The 19,202-nt window shown below is 34.8% G+C and overlaps 1 protein-coding gene across 1 annotated transcript in view; it reads right to left on the bottom strand.

Annotated features, from left to right (window-relative positions):
- LOC115237417 overlaps window positions 1–19,202 on the bottom strand; it is a 71,779-nt gene that overhangs the window by 29,071 nt on the left and 23,506 nt on the right. Inside the window, exons 3-4 of the mRNA XM_029810425.1 lie at window positions 14,905–15,116; window positions 1,110–2,000 (exon numbers count right to left, since the gene is read on the bottom strand). Coding sequence (XP_029666285.1) covers window positions 1,110–2,000; window positions 14,905–15,116 — 1,103 coding nt within the window. The remainder of the gene's footprint in view (window positions 1–1,109; window positions 2,001–14,904; window positions 15,117–19,202) is intronic.

Here is a 19,202-nt window from a genome sequence, read left to right as displayed (position 1 = left end):
CGAATATACAAGCGAACCTACGGTAACCGGAAACGGGAAGCTAACATAATTATCAAACTAACAATGTTCTGTCGCGGCTAATTCCTCGTCAATATCAAAATGTTTGCGGCAGCATCGATTTATGACGTTCATTGAAATCGGAGCAAATATAATACGCAAATATAATATGCAAATATAATCTGCTGTTCGCTTATACAGAGAAAATTCACGCGAATATTGCGTAAAATCTCTAAAATTAAATATGAACATCAATAATTTTTATCATTTTAGTATACGAAGCAACATCACGGCATTCTTAATTCACGTATATCTTTATCATCAAATGTAATCTTTTAATTATGTATCACTTTCACAATTATATATATTAATTATATATTCAATGATCGTTCATTTTCGAGTGTTTTTCTTCGAATATTCTTTTCGAATTTTCTTCCTCATCTTAACATGTAAGATTTACTCGTGAAATGTTTCTAGTAACGCTCTTATATATGCGAACTTATAAACGCGCGGATAGCTCACGTGATAAATTGCGAGATGCACGAATCCAAAGATGAATGTTACAAAGTAAATAAGATTATGCACTACCTGTTGATCCATATCATAGCCCGAAGGAGCTATTGACTTTTAAGGCGCCGTAAATGTTCGATGTAATGCAAGCCTCGAGTCTCATGCTAACGTCCCGATACGTGATTTTTCGATCGATCGGAATATCTTGGAAATCTTGATACGTGACAACGAAAGAATGTACAACCCTTTCGGTTATCTACGCTTGAAAAAATTTGGAAAATCAATTGTAATAAACGAGAATTCAAATTTTGATTTATTCTCTCAAATCTTTTGAAAAATGATTCCAAACGTATTGTAAATTATTATATTTTCTTGTTTCATTTTATAAATGGAATTTAATATCTTTTCTCGCCAATCTTCTCGATCTGAAAGGCGAGCAAAGGCTCGGAAGATGCGCGCAAAAAAAACATGCCGACGTTCCATTCTCTCTTAGGTCTCGTCGAGACGGACGACGCGAGATACGCGATGCAATAAAAGAAAAACGAAAGGAGCGGGGAGCGCGAATGGTGTGTACAATTTCGTTTAGAGATTATGTCACTCACTCGGCGTTGGTCTCCGGCGTGGGCAGGTCACCGATGGTGGTCAGCGTCAGGGTGGACCAGTAGAGAGAGCCGAGGTACTTCCTGGTCAGGGTTGCGTACTCGCCGGGTCGGTAAGGATACACCCAATCGCCCTGGAAGCTCTCGGCCTCGCTTAGTAGGTAGTAAAAGCAGCCGAACCAATGTGCCAGGATGAGCAGTATGTGAATGAGATTCAGCACGCGCCAGAGATTCGGATAGACAGTGCGCGACTCCACCATGTAGTAGTAATTGTACACTCGATAGATCTTCAGGAACCTGGGGAACCTCAGCATCGGATTGCTGCCGAGATTCACCTGCAGCAAATCGAGCGGGATCAGCGCCAGCAGATCGAGGATGAAGGACTTGGACTTGATATAATGACCGGCCAGTTTTCTGCTATTGTAGACCATCAAACCCTGCTCGAGGTAGCCGGTGCGAAATTGCACCGCCACGTCCAGGAAGAACACCACGTCGGTGAAACCGTCGCTGGCGAGCCAGGCGGCAGGCGCCAACGCCTGCAACTCCGGCAGACTCTGACGGACGATCAGCGTCCAGAGGTTGTAAAGGACGCAGGTCGACAATAGCATCAGCCAATAATAGTAAAAGTTTTCGTCGGGATTGACCACAGTCTTGGGCGGTTTCTGAGGTCTACGGGGTCGCCTGCGGCGCCGGCTACCCGCCTCCTTGTCGGTCGCGTCTCCCTCACCCTCGGCGGTATCGAGAGTCTCCTGACTCTCCGGTATCTGTCTGGTGGAGAATCGCTTTAGAAACGAGTCTTCGCGCTTTAGAGGCGGTTTCTTCTGGATCGTCGAGATCGCCGAGGACAGCTGCACCGTCGTTCGTAGTTTCATCCACCGTTGATTGCTCTTCGTTCTGCGAGCAGAAAGAGAAACAGACCGCCAGTCAAGGACAAAAGGAGAAATGGAGCGCGAATCTTCTGAAGCCTTAGAATAAGAAGATCAGCTTCTCTACATATCAAGATAGAATTTTATGAATATAAAATAGAAAAATTAGAAAAATATATCACGCGCAAGTACTTGTGCGATTCGTTGTTCCTATAATATTGTAAGAATAACAATATAAAATCGTTATCGCGTTCGTATATGAGGTTGATATATAGAAAATAAAACGTACGTCTCATAAACCATGTATAAAGACAGCCGTTAAGTGATACGAAGCAGAATGTTACGACTGCCAGTTAAAGTCCTAACTCTGGTGGTCATAAGAGCAATAAAAACATTAATTCCGTCGCATATGTCGGGTTAAAGAAAATCATTTGAATGCACAAACTGCAGTTTAGGTAAACACCAGTGCTCGGAAAATCCTTCGCAAAAATAAAACAGCTTCAAGAATATTGCATATATGTACGTAAGCTTTCACAATATTGGAATACTTGACGTCGCGTCACTTCGTTTAATATATGTTTTATGGAGTGACACATATAGAATAATATACACATTTTCTCGTAAGATTTATGAAAGAAAATTGCAATATTTTATATATGATATCTCGAAGAAACCCGATAAAAAAAAAAATGTGAAACATTGTGTATCGCTCAAATATCAATGCAATGTATTTTTTTATATGCCAATTTACGTCACACGTTACTTTATAAGATTTAATCGTATGCACTGATCTAGAAGAATTATCGGCGCTACATGTAAAATGATAAAGTTCAAATGCGATAAGGGGATCTTCAAACGTGTAATACGCGATACAAAATGTTCTCGTAGATATTTTTCCTACCTACGATATAGACATCTCATTCCGTGACAAATCCTATTTTTCTGCTGTCCCTTCGCCGCGAAAAAGAAGAAACCGATAAGTACGGATTTGTCGCGCTCTATAAATAATCGCCGTCTCGTGTATCTACGAGTATTAAGTGAACCGCGTGATATACGGGTATCCTCATAGGAACCGAGTACGTACTTTAAAGACTGATTTATCCGGTCGGAAACAATCTGCTCCAATAACGCGTGTCGGATTTATGAAGGTACTAACGGGTAAAATCGTTTATCATCGCGAGTAAAAGGAAATAGATCAATGCAGGAGTCAATATTTTACTGTCAACATCGCACCTTCTTTTCGAACGCGATACAACCAAAAATCATTATATTCATCTTATTAATGTCATTATTATTGTCAGAAAACCTTTAAATTCTTACGCAGAAAAGTACCATCAGCGAAATTGCAAAAGTAATGACTGCAAATCTTACTTGCGACATTTTTGTAGATGAAAATTTGAATATTCTGAAACTGTAACGCATATTAATCTTCTGTTAATTACGCTATCTCTTTAGCATATCTACTCACGCAGACTACTTTTTATTCACCGTCATTATTATTTCTATTTTTATTATTTCCTCCAATAAGGGAGAATAAAAAATATCTTATATTATTTAATAATCTAAATATTATATATCTCCTTCGCGAGAATTATATATAAAAACGCGAGAGTTTCAATTTAACTGCATATAAATTTGACATGTGGGTATAATAAAAGCAAAATATATGTATGCTCCGATTAATTTATTAAATTTTCAAGTCTGAGGATATTTTATATCTCGCGCGTGTGAAAAAGGATCAATTGTGTCACTCTTAAAAAACAAACGATAAATACATCGGATCGTTTCCGTAAACGGTCAAATCAATATTATGCGTTATCTGTTCCATTATTTGCGTAATAGACGCAATTAATTGAAGTTTATTTGCGCGGAGAGGCATTTCGATATTCGAGATAAGTTTCGTGCCTTTGCACATGTGTATATCCTCCTGAAAGAAATATGATTGACACATTCGCGCACCCACATACACACACACACACGCATACAAATATTTTATAATCGGGATTCCGCGTGACTGAATAACGTCGCGAATTTCTTGCGAACCATGCATGCATGAGTTTTGTTGCGTGTTGTCACGCAGAAATCGCAAGATTCGCTATATATACGGTATATCACAAGGCATCTCGTTCCGCAATCCTAGCTATGATTTATGTATCTTGCACAAACATATACGGAGAGATATAGATGCGCAGATATACTATTCGTTCCATTCATTCCAACCTAATGTATGCGAAACGGAAGAAACACATCATTCTCGTTTCTTTCGGAAAGAGATTGAAAGAATATATACCGCGCGTATTTTCTCTAAATTCTAAGATTTGTAAGATAGGTAGTTCTTGCTTGAGATAAGTAAGAAATCGAGCGAGAATCGAGATCAGATCAGTTAGCTAGAGTATCAGATGAATAGGGATCAGACAGACAGACAGACAGACAGACAGACAGACATACATACAGACAGACAGATAGATAGACAAACAGAGATAGTAACATTGAAAAATCGCATACGTTAAACAGAGACAATAACTAAAAATCGTCATTATGCTACTACGCATTCTTGAATCGTTAATGTAACACTCATGTACAGTGTTCTGTTGTAAAGATGTCTGTGTTGTCCCGTGTATATTAATGGAACATTAAATGGAAAGATTGATTTCTTTTAAATCTCTATTTATGTATATATTTTTTTTTCAAGCGTCATTATTTATGTATTTTTTATCCTTATTTAAAAATGACTCTTTCAATATTAATCATTTGTCAATAAATGTATTTATCGCAAATATCAATTGATTGTAATTATTTTGAGTTTTAAAGAGCTAGCAAAATTATTGCTCATTTAAAAAACAATTTTTTTATTTAAAGTTCAACTCTGTCAGCACTATGAAAAAAAATCTCAGTAACGATTTTTGCAATTCGTATTAAGATCTTATGCTTTAATAGCAGATGAGAGTAACTTTCACAATATTTAAACAGTAATTTCTTTATAAAGAAAGTAATGAAATTTGAAACATTCTGAATTTTTGGGATATGGATAACAGACGAGAATTTATTGATACCTATGCTAGTGATGCAAAATAGTTGTTATATGGGATATCACGGATCTTTAATCGATGCAAATAGAGAATATTTCATCCGTGAAATTAATTTGAGATCAATCGCTCGATCATTATTACGTTGAAATGTATCGCGTTTTTTGGTGAATCGGATCGCACCGATGCAAAGCAAGGGAGAAAACGAGCCGCGTTATCGAAACAAGCATATCACTCTCGAGTGCGAAATCAAAGGACAGAATTTATGAACTCTGCTCTTTAAACGGTATAAACGATTCCATTTCATTGTCGGATGCATCGCCGATAATTTCTACTCATTTGAGCGATTCCAATATCAATGATTTATCGTCCAGAAATTTTACACAAGCGCTCCATTATCCATAAATAAAAGTATGCATAAAATGTCTTCGGCAATCGCGAACAAAGCGAATCATCGATATTGATTAATGAATTATCGCCAAGCAAAAATAATCGACTCGTTCGTAAATTTATTATAAACGTTTGAGAGTTCAAAGATATATTTGAAAGCGGAGAATAAAAAAAAGACGGCGGTCATCTACCAGTTCTATCATCTAATACAAAGTAGAGACCAGAGTCATATAGAGTAATCTGAGATAATGTATAAAGTAGTAAGTGTAGAGTGGCGATAGGATAGAGTTGCAGTGACGAGAGGAGTAGCCAGTACTTTCGTGCGATTTTATGTTGAATGCGGTGTGACGTCCGCGACGTAAAACGATCGAATCGACATTCGAGACTTTTAGTACGTTCCTATACTTTGTCATTGTAACCTTAATCGATAATATACTTCATTATACTTCGCAACGTTTAATTTTAAATTAGGAATCGTTGGTTCAAATTGATAATCGATAAAGACGATCGTCCAAAGTTGTAAATTTTTTAATGTATTGTTACTTATACAGATTATCGTATGTATCATTTCATTTCATTATGCAAATAATATATATATGTATAAAATATAATATTTGTCTTGATTTGATTAAAAACATGTAATGAATATCTGTGTAATAAATGTTTATAGAAAAATATGTATTTCCTATATTTCCACATTTTATTAAATTTGTTATTTTATTATTGAATTCATCCAACTGGATTATAACGTGAATGTGAATATTTTTGAAAGTTGCAAAGATAGAACTGACGGAACAATAGAAAGGTAGAAAGCTCGATAATTTTGTACGTAAACCAACAATATTGGCTTTAAATTTAATATAGTGTCACTTTTCCGTATAAAGTTTATTATAGCACGTACATTTATTTAGTGGAAGTCTCGTGTCCTCGTAAATTTTACGTTCCTTCGTTTTACATCGCGAGCGATCGTGGTATCGTGTGAGTAGTGATGGGAACAATATCAGATCAGAATTGCTTCGTGTGCGTGCGCGCGCGGGCTCACGTCAAGGAACGTTTTTGAATAATTCACATTGTTGTTTGAAATCCCTGAAACAGTTTTAAAATTCGTAGTTTCGAGAGTTTAAAAATCGGAACCTCTCGGAATATTCGATTATATTCGGAAACCTGTCGTGTACACGGAATGAATAATTGACAAGATGCAAACACACGCGCTGCAAAATCTCCGATATTTTCCGAGACTTTTGAGAGTGTTTGAAAATTAATATTTTACACCACCCAAATTTTTTCGCATTCCATGATTTTTACTAACCGCGATGTAAAAAGTTGCTTATTGAATTAATTACATAAAGTATTTTATTTAAAAAATTGCATTTAATATATTGAAAAATAAAGAAACGCGTAATATCTTCAAAAATAAAGTTCCCAAAAAGTATACGGGGGAAAGAAGATAACTATACAAAATTGAATTCAAGCCATCGTGCCAAGTTCCCAACACAATCCGAAAGAGAGTCTATGAGAGTGTACAAGTATGTTTTTGTGTGCGGATGACAGTGCTAGAGGTCACCGTCCATATCGACTAATGGCGGGAATACCTCTTGATTTTGCGTAGAGAGGAATATAACGCCATGACCGCGCGTACGTTACTCCATTTTTGCGAACCCCTCGTGTTACGGGGCCTCCTGGCTGCTGCGGGTATCTCGGTGTCGAGGGCGTAGCTCTCTAATGATTCCGAGGTTGTCGAGGTGGCGGCTAATCCTGCACCAGTTGTCTTAGTGGCGAAGGCTCGCCGGTGGCTCGAAATAGCTTGTCGTTGTCGATAGATCTCTGATGATCTGCGAAGAAGACAGAGAACCCACACGGGTTGCCTCTCTCTCTCTCTTTCTCATATTCTCTTTCATTCTCTCTCTTATTCCCAAATACTTGCATTTTCATGTATTTTCTTTCTCTCTTGCACTCTCAGCCTAAATTTCGCGAGCATACTCATTCTAGGATGCGTTATATATGAGTGAGTAGATGACATCCGCTTCGGGCGAGATGGTTTCATTTAATGTTGATGCGATATCTTTACGCGATTCTGCTCTGCATAAAGTGCGGTTTTTTCTCTCAGGCGTGTATATGTTATGAAAAAATATTTAAAATTAAAAATATTAAAAGTACTAAAAGATCAATAGACTTTTATATGACTTTTAATGAGTATAGTAAAAAGATAGAAAACTCTAATTCCTGAATTGCAAATCTTTTTAGATTTGCTCAAAAATAAAATCTCTTCAGACAGACCGATATTTTTCTATGTATGAATTTTAATTTTATATCTAAATAAAAAATTACATGCATATTTTTAATAACTAATTCTTCGGTACAACATAATCTGCGATTCTCGTATCGCGTATTAACACATGTCAAACTATGATTGATAACATCCCATGGCAGACCAGTCGGGATGTCTACGACTAACAGCAGTCTTGCAAAAAAAAAAAAGCTTTACTCATTCACTCTGCGAACGATCTCACTGGAAAGCGACGTAAATACAATTATAGTTTGTAACGTATTTCATTGAATGGGTGAATGGGTTTCATCACTCATGTCTCCTTTTTCTCCCTCTCTCTCTTTCTCTCTCTCACTCTCCGAGTCAATCTCGCGTCCCCTTACATAAGTTCAATCAGACAATCCTTCATCCTTCCCTCTCTTCGTGTCCGTCTGTCCATCTCCATATCACATCGTGAAAAACGAGTCATTCGCTGAAAACTCTGCCGACTGTACGACGCGACGTGACGCTAAATTTATTTACCCGCTCCCTTTCACCCCCGTGAAAAAAGGTTTCGACGATAAAGGTTTGGCGCCACGGTACATCGCCACGTTAATTGCCACGGCGCGTAAAGTCGATAAATGCGACAGTTTGCCGAGTGCACTTTGCGTTTTACGGGATTACAACGCGCGACCGCGGCGAAATCGCCGCCTGTCTCGTCGCCGTTTTCGTGCGAATGAAAAGCGCGGTATATAGCACCCTGGGAATACAAAAAGCTGTTTGCAAAATCTGGGAAAGTCCAACCTGTATCGCTACTGAATAAATAAAATCGGAACTTAGTGATTATACGCCTCGTTCGCGAAGCGATGCGCTACATGCACTGAAAAGTCATTGCACAATAGAGAAGAAAAAAAAAAAAAAAGAAAAAAGACGAGAAACTCTCGCGGAACAGACAGCGAGCAGCGAAGCGAAGGTGTCCTGTCGGATGCAAAACTTAGACTTGGAAATTAGTTGCGCCTTGTTCTCCGATTATGTCGCGCGCGACGAAAATTTAAATTCGTAATTTAATACCGTAGCTGAAAGAATAAACTTGCGATAAGTATATGGACATTACATAAGCACAGAGCAAGATCCTTGTTCTTTTTCTGCGTTAAACATAATGATTGGATTATATGCTACTGACAACGTTGTCCATTAATTTAAAAATCTTCTAAAGTCATAGTGAGATAATCTCTTTCTAATCCAGCTTTCTTTTTACAAAAACTTGAAACAATTAATTTAAATTTAAATTTAATATGTGATTTACGTTAATCATCTTAGAACGAATATCACAAAATTCATTCAGCTTTTCTTCCATCAATCAAGTGCAAGATATATTTTATATTAGATCTTTCACTTCGTGCTCACCGACATTTTCCGACATTCTGTCAATTTCATTTACTGTTTAATGATAAAAAGAATAATGAGTAGAAGTATCATGATCATTATTAGAGATAATGTACTTAATGTACTTAAAAAAATATTTAAATAATTCGCACGAAGCAAAGAAAGAATTATCATCGGAAAGTCATATATCTGATTTCCTTCGAGCATATCTTAATGCCGTCCTTTTAAATATATATTACCATATGTTCAGATCTATAATATTAGTTTGCATGTATAATTAAGAAACTTTCAAAATGTTTAATTAAAATTTTGAGAGCGCGTAGAAATTCAAGCAAATAACTTTAATTAATAATCCCCCCAAAAAAGAAAAGGTATATAATATATTCGCGGAAAATCAATTCAAGATACTACTGTCCTTTGAATAGAGAAACTGTTACTTACTTTATATAAAACTGTTTATCTACTTTACAATAACTGACCTACTTAATTTAATCCTTAGATTCTTCCTTCTCGCAGAATTTGTAAAGATATTATTTCTACTTTCTGCTAAAACCATCCGCTTCATTTTTATTCATATAATCCATTAGCGCTGCTAAAACATTATTTTTATTAACAATAAAAACTTTACTGTAGCCCCCACGCGCAAGAAAAGTTTCGATAAATAATCCAATCGTAAAATAATCTAATCAAAGGTTGCTCCACTCGATTTCCCATATGTACACCAACAATGCTTTGACACACGTTATATACGAGTAGCTCTAAGTTGCTTGTAAATATACGGACTGTTTTTCAGCCTACGTTCTCAGCCAATTGCTCCTTTGTGGGAGAGTGCTTACTGTATTGTGACCAAGCACGCGAAACTTCTTTGTCCGCTCGAATTAATCTAAAAACGAATGCGGTTGTATCTGCTTTCCGCTATCGTACCTATCAAATCTAAGCTAACGCGAGTTTCACATGCACGAGTTGCGTTTGATCGCAATATTCCTCCGTTATTCCTAAAGCAGAGCTGGACAAAATAAAATCAACTTAATGAGATGCTACAACCTCGTATTCTTTTTTTTTTTTAAACTATCCAATGATAAATTTACGTTTTTCAAAAAAAGGCTTTTATATCAACTATGTAATTATTAAAACAAGAAAAAATTTATACCTTTATACATAAAATGCGTGATAAAGTATTTATGCGCTATCAGTTGATGAAAAATATTCAACGAGAAAGAATACTCCTTTCTCAAATATCTTGAGAAATCCCGCTATACGTGTTTCTTCTAATAAAACTCCACAATTATAATAAAAAGCATAAAAAAGCGTAGCGCGCGCGCGCGCACACACACACAGGTGATCATGTAATCTAACGAGGTTTGATTAAAAATCACAGTTAGCATGCTCGCCACGTTTCCTCGAACAAGCCCTGCACGAATGGCATTCGTAAGATAGCTACATAGTTTGCTTTAGATGCACGAATACTCTCGAGTTACAGTTCCAACGCTTCAATTAAAAAGTAAATAAGTTTGGATTACGGTATATGCGCGACAGTGAAAGCAGTTTCAAGGGATGTAGTGCATCTTATAATACACATCTTATTTTTCAGAAACATTTCTCTCGATGAAATCATTATATGTGTAATTCGAGAAATATATCAACATCCTACCAATTATATTATATTTTATGCGATATTATATATTATATCAATAATAGAAACAAAAAATATATTTTATTATATTATAAAAAGAAAGATAAAATAAAGAAAGATTTTACGTTTCTGAATTAAAATTGATTATTATCGTATATATATATTGTTTCGATTTCTTATATACTCCGTCCTCATCGAAAGCAAATTTACTCGCTGAAGATGTCTTATTCAAGCGAGCAAAAAATTTAGCTTTTGTGATAAAGACGATTGTGTCTCGTTCAACGTCTCTGCAAGAAACGATATTACAATGCGCTACGAAAAGAAGATATTGCCCCAAGACATAATTTCAAACCGGAAGAAATTTTCTCGGAAACTTTCGCATTGAAGCGAAAACGGGTCATCTTCGTCGAACGCGAGAGGTGTAATTGGCCCGAGAGTAATAATTTACGCTGCAGAGACGCTGCATCGGCATCTTATTGGAACCGCATTAACGACGTTAAGCAAACTTGGCTAGCGCATCGAATTTTACGAAAAACGTTATCGTATTACAAGTTTCTCTGATAATCCCGTGCGACAAATCGCGATATATCTTCATTTTATTCTCCACATTTCATCCATTCTTATTTCATTATAAAGTTGTGTTAAAGTGATAATATGCGAAAAAATTTAAGTTAGACTTTATCACATTTAATTTATTCATTTTTTTCAAGCTTTTATATTTAGGCTCTCTCATGCAAATCATTCATTTAAAACTTTTAAGTAAAAAATTTAAAAATATCGTCAATTACTAAAATCACTATTTCGACTTTGAAAAAAGATTAATTATTTTTATGTTTTTAATGTAAAAATTAATATTAAATATAAGTTTCTAATCTAAAAGCAAGATTGATATCATTGTTTTCAGATTATTTTTCCCGAATTTATGAAGCGCGATATCTTGTTTCACGCTCTTTGCCCACCATGATCAATGAAGCAAAATTAAGAAGATTTACCGTACATTTTGCGTTATTCGCACATCTATAGCAACGCGCCAGATGGATCATATTTTTCACGCTTACTTACACGAAAGATTTCACCGAGTTATCATTCTCGTTATTGCTTTCGCCATGAAATAAACGTTCTCCAAAGTAGAAAAAGCATACTCATCAAATTATATGCTTGAAAAAGCTTCGAGGCAATCACAAGCGAGGATATAAGAAAGAGAACCTGATTTTGGTTCTTTTAGACTTTGCAGAGCAAACTTTAATTCGGACCAAAGCAAGAGAGCTTAAACATTTCGTAAGGAGCATAGTGAATCGAGAAGTTTTAGGTTCATGCTTAAGCTCTCCTGATACACGCTTTTCATTCTCTTTTGATGTATATTACATGATGAATATTTTCCACATGACTGGCGTTTCAATCATATAAAATTTTTGAAGAATGCAAAAAATAATTATAAAAATAATTTATTTGTTAAATAACAAAAAGTAAATCATGTAAAACAGATATAAAATTAAATAATAGATTTAATTCCTTGCGAAATTCTAACTCTCTCGGTCGGAAATATTATGCTTATTCTGTACCGGTTCAATCATTAATTCAGCCGCATATCATGCATACTCTATTATAATTCATATATTTCAATCATTAAATAAAACGTATATGTATTTATATATATCTCTATCTACGTTCTTCATTATAGGTATTACATGAATATATGAGTAATTTAAATAAATGTATAATTCAGTTAAATTGAAACATGAGATCCAATATGAGCGAATAAAACCGCAAAGGATTGAAATTTCCATTTGGATTAACAAAATCATTTATGTTGACCGCAAAATATTATTTATGATATTTTCTAGCGACTTGCAGTATAATGTAAAATAACAAATTCGATTAGACAGTGATCTTTGAGGTTCCCGAAAAACTCTTTTGTATCTACTATTTCTTGCAATATTGATTTCTTTTGCAAGGCAAATAAAATGGGGTCTTTTGAAAATATCAAAACTATTGTAGATCTTTATATAATAGGATTATATATATCAAAGATATAAGAAATATAATTTAAATAATATCATAAAAATTTAATAAAATTTAATAATATCACAAGTTTTCAAACTCAAATGCATTTCGATAAATTATTAAAATTTTAAATTTCTATGTATGTTCGCATTATTGTAATCTTACAAATATTTTCTCCATATATCTTTCGCCAGATATCAGACACGTGGATAATTGCATTACGTGCTGCTTGCACATGTGAAGGGGTAAAAAGCCATTATTCGTGACAAGCACTCGGTTAGCGTAAAGTAAAGTGTACGCCATATGTACATAGTAAACATTTTGTACCGAGAATTAATGTATTCGTCGTATGCACATACGTGTGTATGTTTATGTGTGCGTATGTGTATATCTGGTTAAACACTATGTTTAAATGTTGAAATGAAACGAGAGTGAGAGAGGCTCTCACTCACAAATTCATCATCGCCCGATTAAAGTCCCATCCATTACGATATCGCGAATCGTTCCGTCAGAAATTTACTGCGCCGTATTGAAAACGCATTTCCGATGCATGTGACGTGCGTGTTGCACGTGAAAATCGAATAATAACAACACGCTGCTATTAGTTGAAAGCGATTTAAGTTGCTGTAATTTGTCGCAAAGAGAGGTACAATATTTTGAGTCAATAATTCCACGATATTATACTATAAAATGAATATGATTTAGCGCAATTAGAGAGAGAGCAAAAATATTAATCTTACACTTTTTGACAACAGTGTAATTCATCGAGAACACGAGATTTCACATTTCGTTAATATCGTTATATCGATAAAAACCATTATGTCATTGGAAATACTTGTTGGGATTTATCTACGATGTAGCACTTTATGCAGTTTCGATGTATAATAATAAATGTGAGAATATTATTGTGTTATAGAATATCACATGCAAGGTTTTATCTTTTATAACTGTAACAATTTTTTTACGTTTTCGGTATTTAAAAAAGCATATATTCATTGAATTAATTGTAAGTGGAAACACACAATATCATCAACATTTAGAGCACTCTCACCACGAGCAAAGCAAAGTATCGAACAAAATTTTCAAAGGATTCCAGCTTGTACAAGGTATAAATAATCGCAGAATATATACGCCATAACGATATAATTTTTGTCGTTACGATTTATTTCAACCATAACGGAATTTTAAAGATCTTCAAAGAATAATAAATCGTAACGAATTCTTCTCCAACTTCGTGCGAATTATCTCGATGCAAATTTGCAACGATATGACTTGTATTAAGAAGAAAAAGATCTCTTATATAGATATGAAATATCTCTAATATAATATACTTCTGTCAACTGAAACTAGGGTCGGTACTCTTTTCTAAGTAAAGATAAAGGAAAATAGTAAAAGACCATTTTATATGGTTTGGCGTTATTCAATTTTCCTTGTAATTCTATTTCCTTTGCAGCGATATATCTGCAGCACACATTTCTCTTTGTCATCTTTCTCGAAATTCACAAAGAAAAATCTGACACCTCCTTTCAATTTCAACAATCTTCCTACATACACTAATATGTTCAAATTATGGAAACATCCTTCATTAAATACTTACAATTAAATAGATGTGGTTAATTGAACAAGGAACGAGGATGAGAAATATAAAATAGTCACCCTGAGCAAAGACACGAGAAAAATTTCCATGGTCTTAATTACATACTGAATATAATAGTTAATATTTATTATAATTAAATTTTCCATGTAACGTTCGTTATGTATTTTTTATTTATGCAATTAAATCAGTTTCAATAAGGTTCCATGAAAAAGGATACAAATGTTATTAAATAAAATTATATTTACTGTATAAATTCTCATTTTATACAAGATTACATGGAAACATTTAATTTCAAGTATATTCAATAGACACGATTTAACAATAAAGTCACATTTAATAAGTTTACAAAGTTGAATCGTTGATTGATATATCAAACACCGAAATTGGCATTCAAAGCAATAAGAGAGAAGATAACTGTTAATTTTTGAATTACAGTTTTCGAAATACGTGATAATATATAAAACGCGTGACATGGAAATTTTTCTCATTTCATTAAAAATTATAATAGGAGACCGAAAAGATGATTTGCGCGAGATCATCTCTCACGCGATCTGTTCATCCAATCGCGCGATAAAATATTAAGAGTGAAACAGATCGCAGTATAATCAGACACGAGTGATCGCATGCAAGAAGACGTCGAGAATCACTAACCTCGATCCTCCGTGACCATTGGACCGCCTACCGCTGCTCTCATCGTCCTCGTCGTCCTCGTCGTCCCTTGAAGTAGCCAGCGACTGGGGAACCGAAGAGGGAGCACTGCTGCCGGAATCGGGCCCGGGGCCCATCCTCGAACCGGAGGCACCGCTGCAAGACGGCGCCAGACCACCCTCTCCCTGCCCTTCCTCCTTCTCCGCCCGGTCCACCTATAATTTTATAACAAACCAAAATTAATTTAATAAAAATATTAATATAAATATATATCAATACTTAATACATTTTTCATTTAAAATAATAATTAAAATAATTTCATATTAATATCCTTCGCTTGAATCGATATCTTATTTTGCTACGTGGAGAACTTATCTTGTACCCGAGAGCTATATCACATCATTGTTCGAAAGGGCATTCGATCGGAATGCTCTCGTTTTTTATCCCGTGATCGGTCATGCGTGTGCGGAAAGCTTCCACAACGATCGACACGTCACAAGTGAACCGGCAAAATTAGATCATATCTAACCAGGACGAAACCTGCATATTGTGATCGGATGTTAGCGTTTCCGGCTGTTTTCGTCTCATAGCTATCAAAGGCCGATTCCGAACAGGAATCATTGATAACTGGCTAATCGAAATCGGAAATTGTAAAAGTTATATGATAGATTGCTTCATCGGGGGAAAGTGGTAAACAAGATAACGGATTTGTAACGTAATCTACTTTAACGCACTGTAATTACGTTTTTAATCAGTTTTGGCAAAACGTGTTATGTGATAAGAAAAAGGGGGAAAAAGTAAAATCGATACGATTATATAAAGTATGATTGCACAATAAGTATGTTAAACTTATGTTAGTAGTAAACATATCCTTAGACTAATTTAGAGTCATTTATCAATCTTTTCTTATTGTTGATAAAAGTTACAGACATTTAAGGATATTATTATTCTTAAATTTTTCATAATTAATTTTTTAATATTCAATATTTTACAACAAAAATTTTAAATTAAAATTCTATCAAAGTATAACATCCATTTAAGATTAAATGAAAAGAACATTGCAATTTATTCCCTTATACAAATTTAATTTATGAGAAGCTTTTCAATTTCTATAGTTCTAATTCCAAAGCTACTATATTTTCATTAAAGAAAGATTTTTAATTTTGCCAGATAGTCTGTTGTGACAATTAATGCTGTGAGTTGGATAGTCTGCATATTCTGGTCTGTAGTTTCACCAGCACCTACATGTGCGAGAGAAAATGCGTAATTGCATGACAAAGGACGAAAGTTGTTTGTAGTCAAAGCTAAAGATAACGCGGTCATGAATTCTTTGCCAGAGATAATAAACTTTAATTAATGATAAGTTACATTATGCATTCTTTAATAAATAATATTTTTTTTTATTAATCAGTAGATTTCTCATAAACTAATTTCTTTCAATCACAATACTCGTAATTATCCTACATTAACATCAATATTTATTAATTTATTTTTTAATGGATCCCAATAAAAGAACTGTTTCCGTAGATAAGTCGCTTTCTCCACTACTGATATATGTAATCGAACCTACGTATAAAGCTCTAGAAATAGATTTAGTCTCTCGATACCACTGCGGTCGGTTAGAACCTGCGTTTCGTTTTAGGATCTGGCTTTGGATGCTTCTGTTCCAATTCAAAGCCTTAGCGGCTTAATTCTATCTGATCGAGATGAAAAATATAGCGTATTTTTCCGAGAAAATATCTTATTTGTCACAATTTGATAAAAAATTTATTACGATTATGATAGACTAAGATATTTATTTTGATAGAAACTATCGAACTATTGTTTCGACGCTTTAATTCGTCTATATTTTATACAGATTATATTTGTCTTCAAAAAACAAGTTGGTGCAACTTGCGTGAAAATGCCTGGTCAAATAACAATTTTTTTCCTCACTCGTTCTAGCGTGCGAAAGAGATTTTATTTCTTATAAATAGGTCGAGTGCGTTTAAACACATACAATTCGTTTGTACATTGAAAAAGTTACGCGTGCACGTAGAAATGTTTAATGTGTGGAAAGAAAAGCGATACGCGGATGAATTCCCCCGGTATTCATACGACACCCGTGGACATGAATCAGACAAACAAGTAGATATATATAGAATATGCATAATATATAAAAGACACGTAGATATGTGAGAAATATGAGTGTACATATACAAATATATGAATCTACGTGGCACTGCAGTTGTCAGTGATGCTGCAGCCATTTCAATCTACATATTCGTCTGAGTTTTGCCCGAGCGTACATAGAAAAAAAAAATAGAGAAAGAAAGAAATAGAAAATGCATGTCCGTATTTCATTTGATTTTAAATTCAAATATATTGGGGGGAGAAAGAAAAATCTCTCGCGAACGTATTAATAAAATTGCTAAACGGCTTGTTCGTCTTCTGTTCATTTCTTTCGACATTTATCTGAATATGGAAAAACAGCGAACATCGAATAATGTTCGTTTGAATAACAAATAAACGTTAAATGGAATTCGAAGAGATATCGCGGTTTTCACCGATAACGAAATATCGAACGCTGTCGGTGGTATTTACATTATCATTCCACGAATGTTTCCGAAGCCGAAGTTATGTTGCACGAAATGATCTCGCTACGCGATAATAAAGATTGGTCCAGCGATTCCACGACAATCGCTAGAGAATCGCGCGTAAAATATGTAACATACGATACAGCATGTACATACAGTATAGTAGACAGAATATTGTATAGCATAATATAATTATATAACTTTCACGAACAATATTTAGCCTTACAATTCAAACTTGCGATATTACACTCACCTTGAAAACACTCGGCAATATCGAGGAAGAGAGAGAGAGAGAGAGAAAAAGAAGAACATATTCCTGCAGTATGTATATGTGCATATATTACATATACCTACACGAGAGAAGTGATACAATAGTTAGTCGACCAATATGGATAGTACGCTCCGAATTAGACACGTTGCCATTGTTCGCCGCTCTTGTTTCAAGCAGGAGCTTAACGGTGTCCAGATAATAATAATAGCTTTGTGCTAAAACACAGCTCTCTCGGATGTAATATTTGCTCTCTCGGATGTAATATTTGCTCTCTCTTTCTTTCTCGTGTCATCCACATTATTATAGTTTTAAGCCGCTATACTGCTAAATCCTGTAACGTCATATTCACGCCATAAACTGCATCATTATATTTTTTCTAAGTCCATAGTTTGCCATGTTTGGCACGTTCTCGATATATACGCAGAGTCCTGCGATTTTAATTTTATAATGACATTCTATGACCTGATATTCTCGCTAAAGAAGAAGATTGATTTAAAATACTTTTCCAACTTTTAATATGTATATCAGATTTCATTCTTTTGCAGATATCCCTTCGATCTTTGCGGTATTTTACCGTTTCTATCGTATAAAGTGTGTTATTTTATTCAATTATATACACTATAATGCAATAATCGTGTTAAGCACGTACTTTTATCGGTAATCTGGCGCCGTACTCGCAATTATCCCTAAATGGAACGCGAAATGTGTTTCGCAATTTTGCGTTCGCGAATGACACAGTATCTCATTCGTTCGTTCATCAAAACGGTATAATATGTTGTTGTGCCAGTTTGAATCACATATGCGCATTTATATAACTGAATTTCTAGAGAAACGTAGGCGGCATCGACTATCAGCTGTGACGGAGGGGCCTTTCCTCGCTTGCATGCAAAAAGAATTAAATAAATAAATAAAATACGCGAAAAAAAAACTCCACAGCTATTGTTCGGCATTCTCGATGCGCTCCTTTTTTCTGGCACTATATAGCGAAAGCTCTGTGGCGAAGGAGCAATTTGCAGCAGTCTCGCCGTAAATTGGACGAGCCCGGGAATGTCGGTAATGTCGAAGGGTCAATCGGTTTATTCGACTGTGAACCGCTTGTTCAAACCAGTTTTATCAGGAAGCTTTTTGTTCCCACAAAAAAAGAAATTTAAAAAAAGAACAAACTTTCCCTCTCAAGAATCGCGTCTTTCACACAACCGATCTCAATTTCTTCACTATTATATAAAAATCAATCACAGGTAATTTGAAAATTCCGCAATATTCAATTCAAATTTAACCTTTTTGTGCAAGGAAAATGCATAAATGCATGAAAATTACTGGACAGTATAATAAAAATGATTTACGAAAGCTTATGCGCAATGATAATGGTAAAAACGGAATAAATAACGTAATGGTAACAAATAACATGATAACGAGAGAAAAAAATTATATATTTTTCATTAAATAAACTTTTA

The sequence above is a fragment of the Formica exsecta genome, unplaced genomic scaffold (genome assembly GCF_003651465.1).
Source record: "Formica exsecta isolate Colony F162 unplaced genomic scaffold, ASM365146v1 scaffold295, whole genome shotgun sequence".
NCBI classification, from domain to species: domain Eukaryota; kingdom Metazoa; phylum Arthropoda; class Insecta; order Hymenoptera; family Formicidae; genus Formica; species Formica exsecta.
The sequence above is the reverse complement of the archived record's forward strand: the minus strand, read 5'-3'. Positions and strand labels throughout refer to the sequence as shown.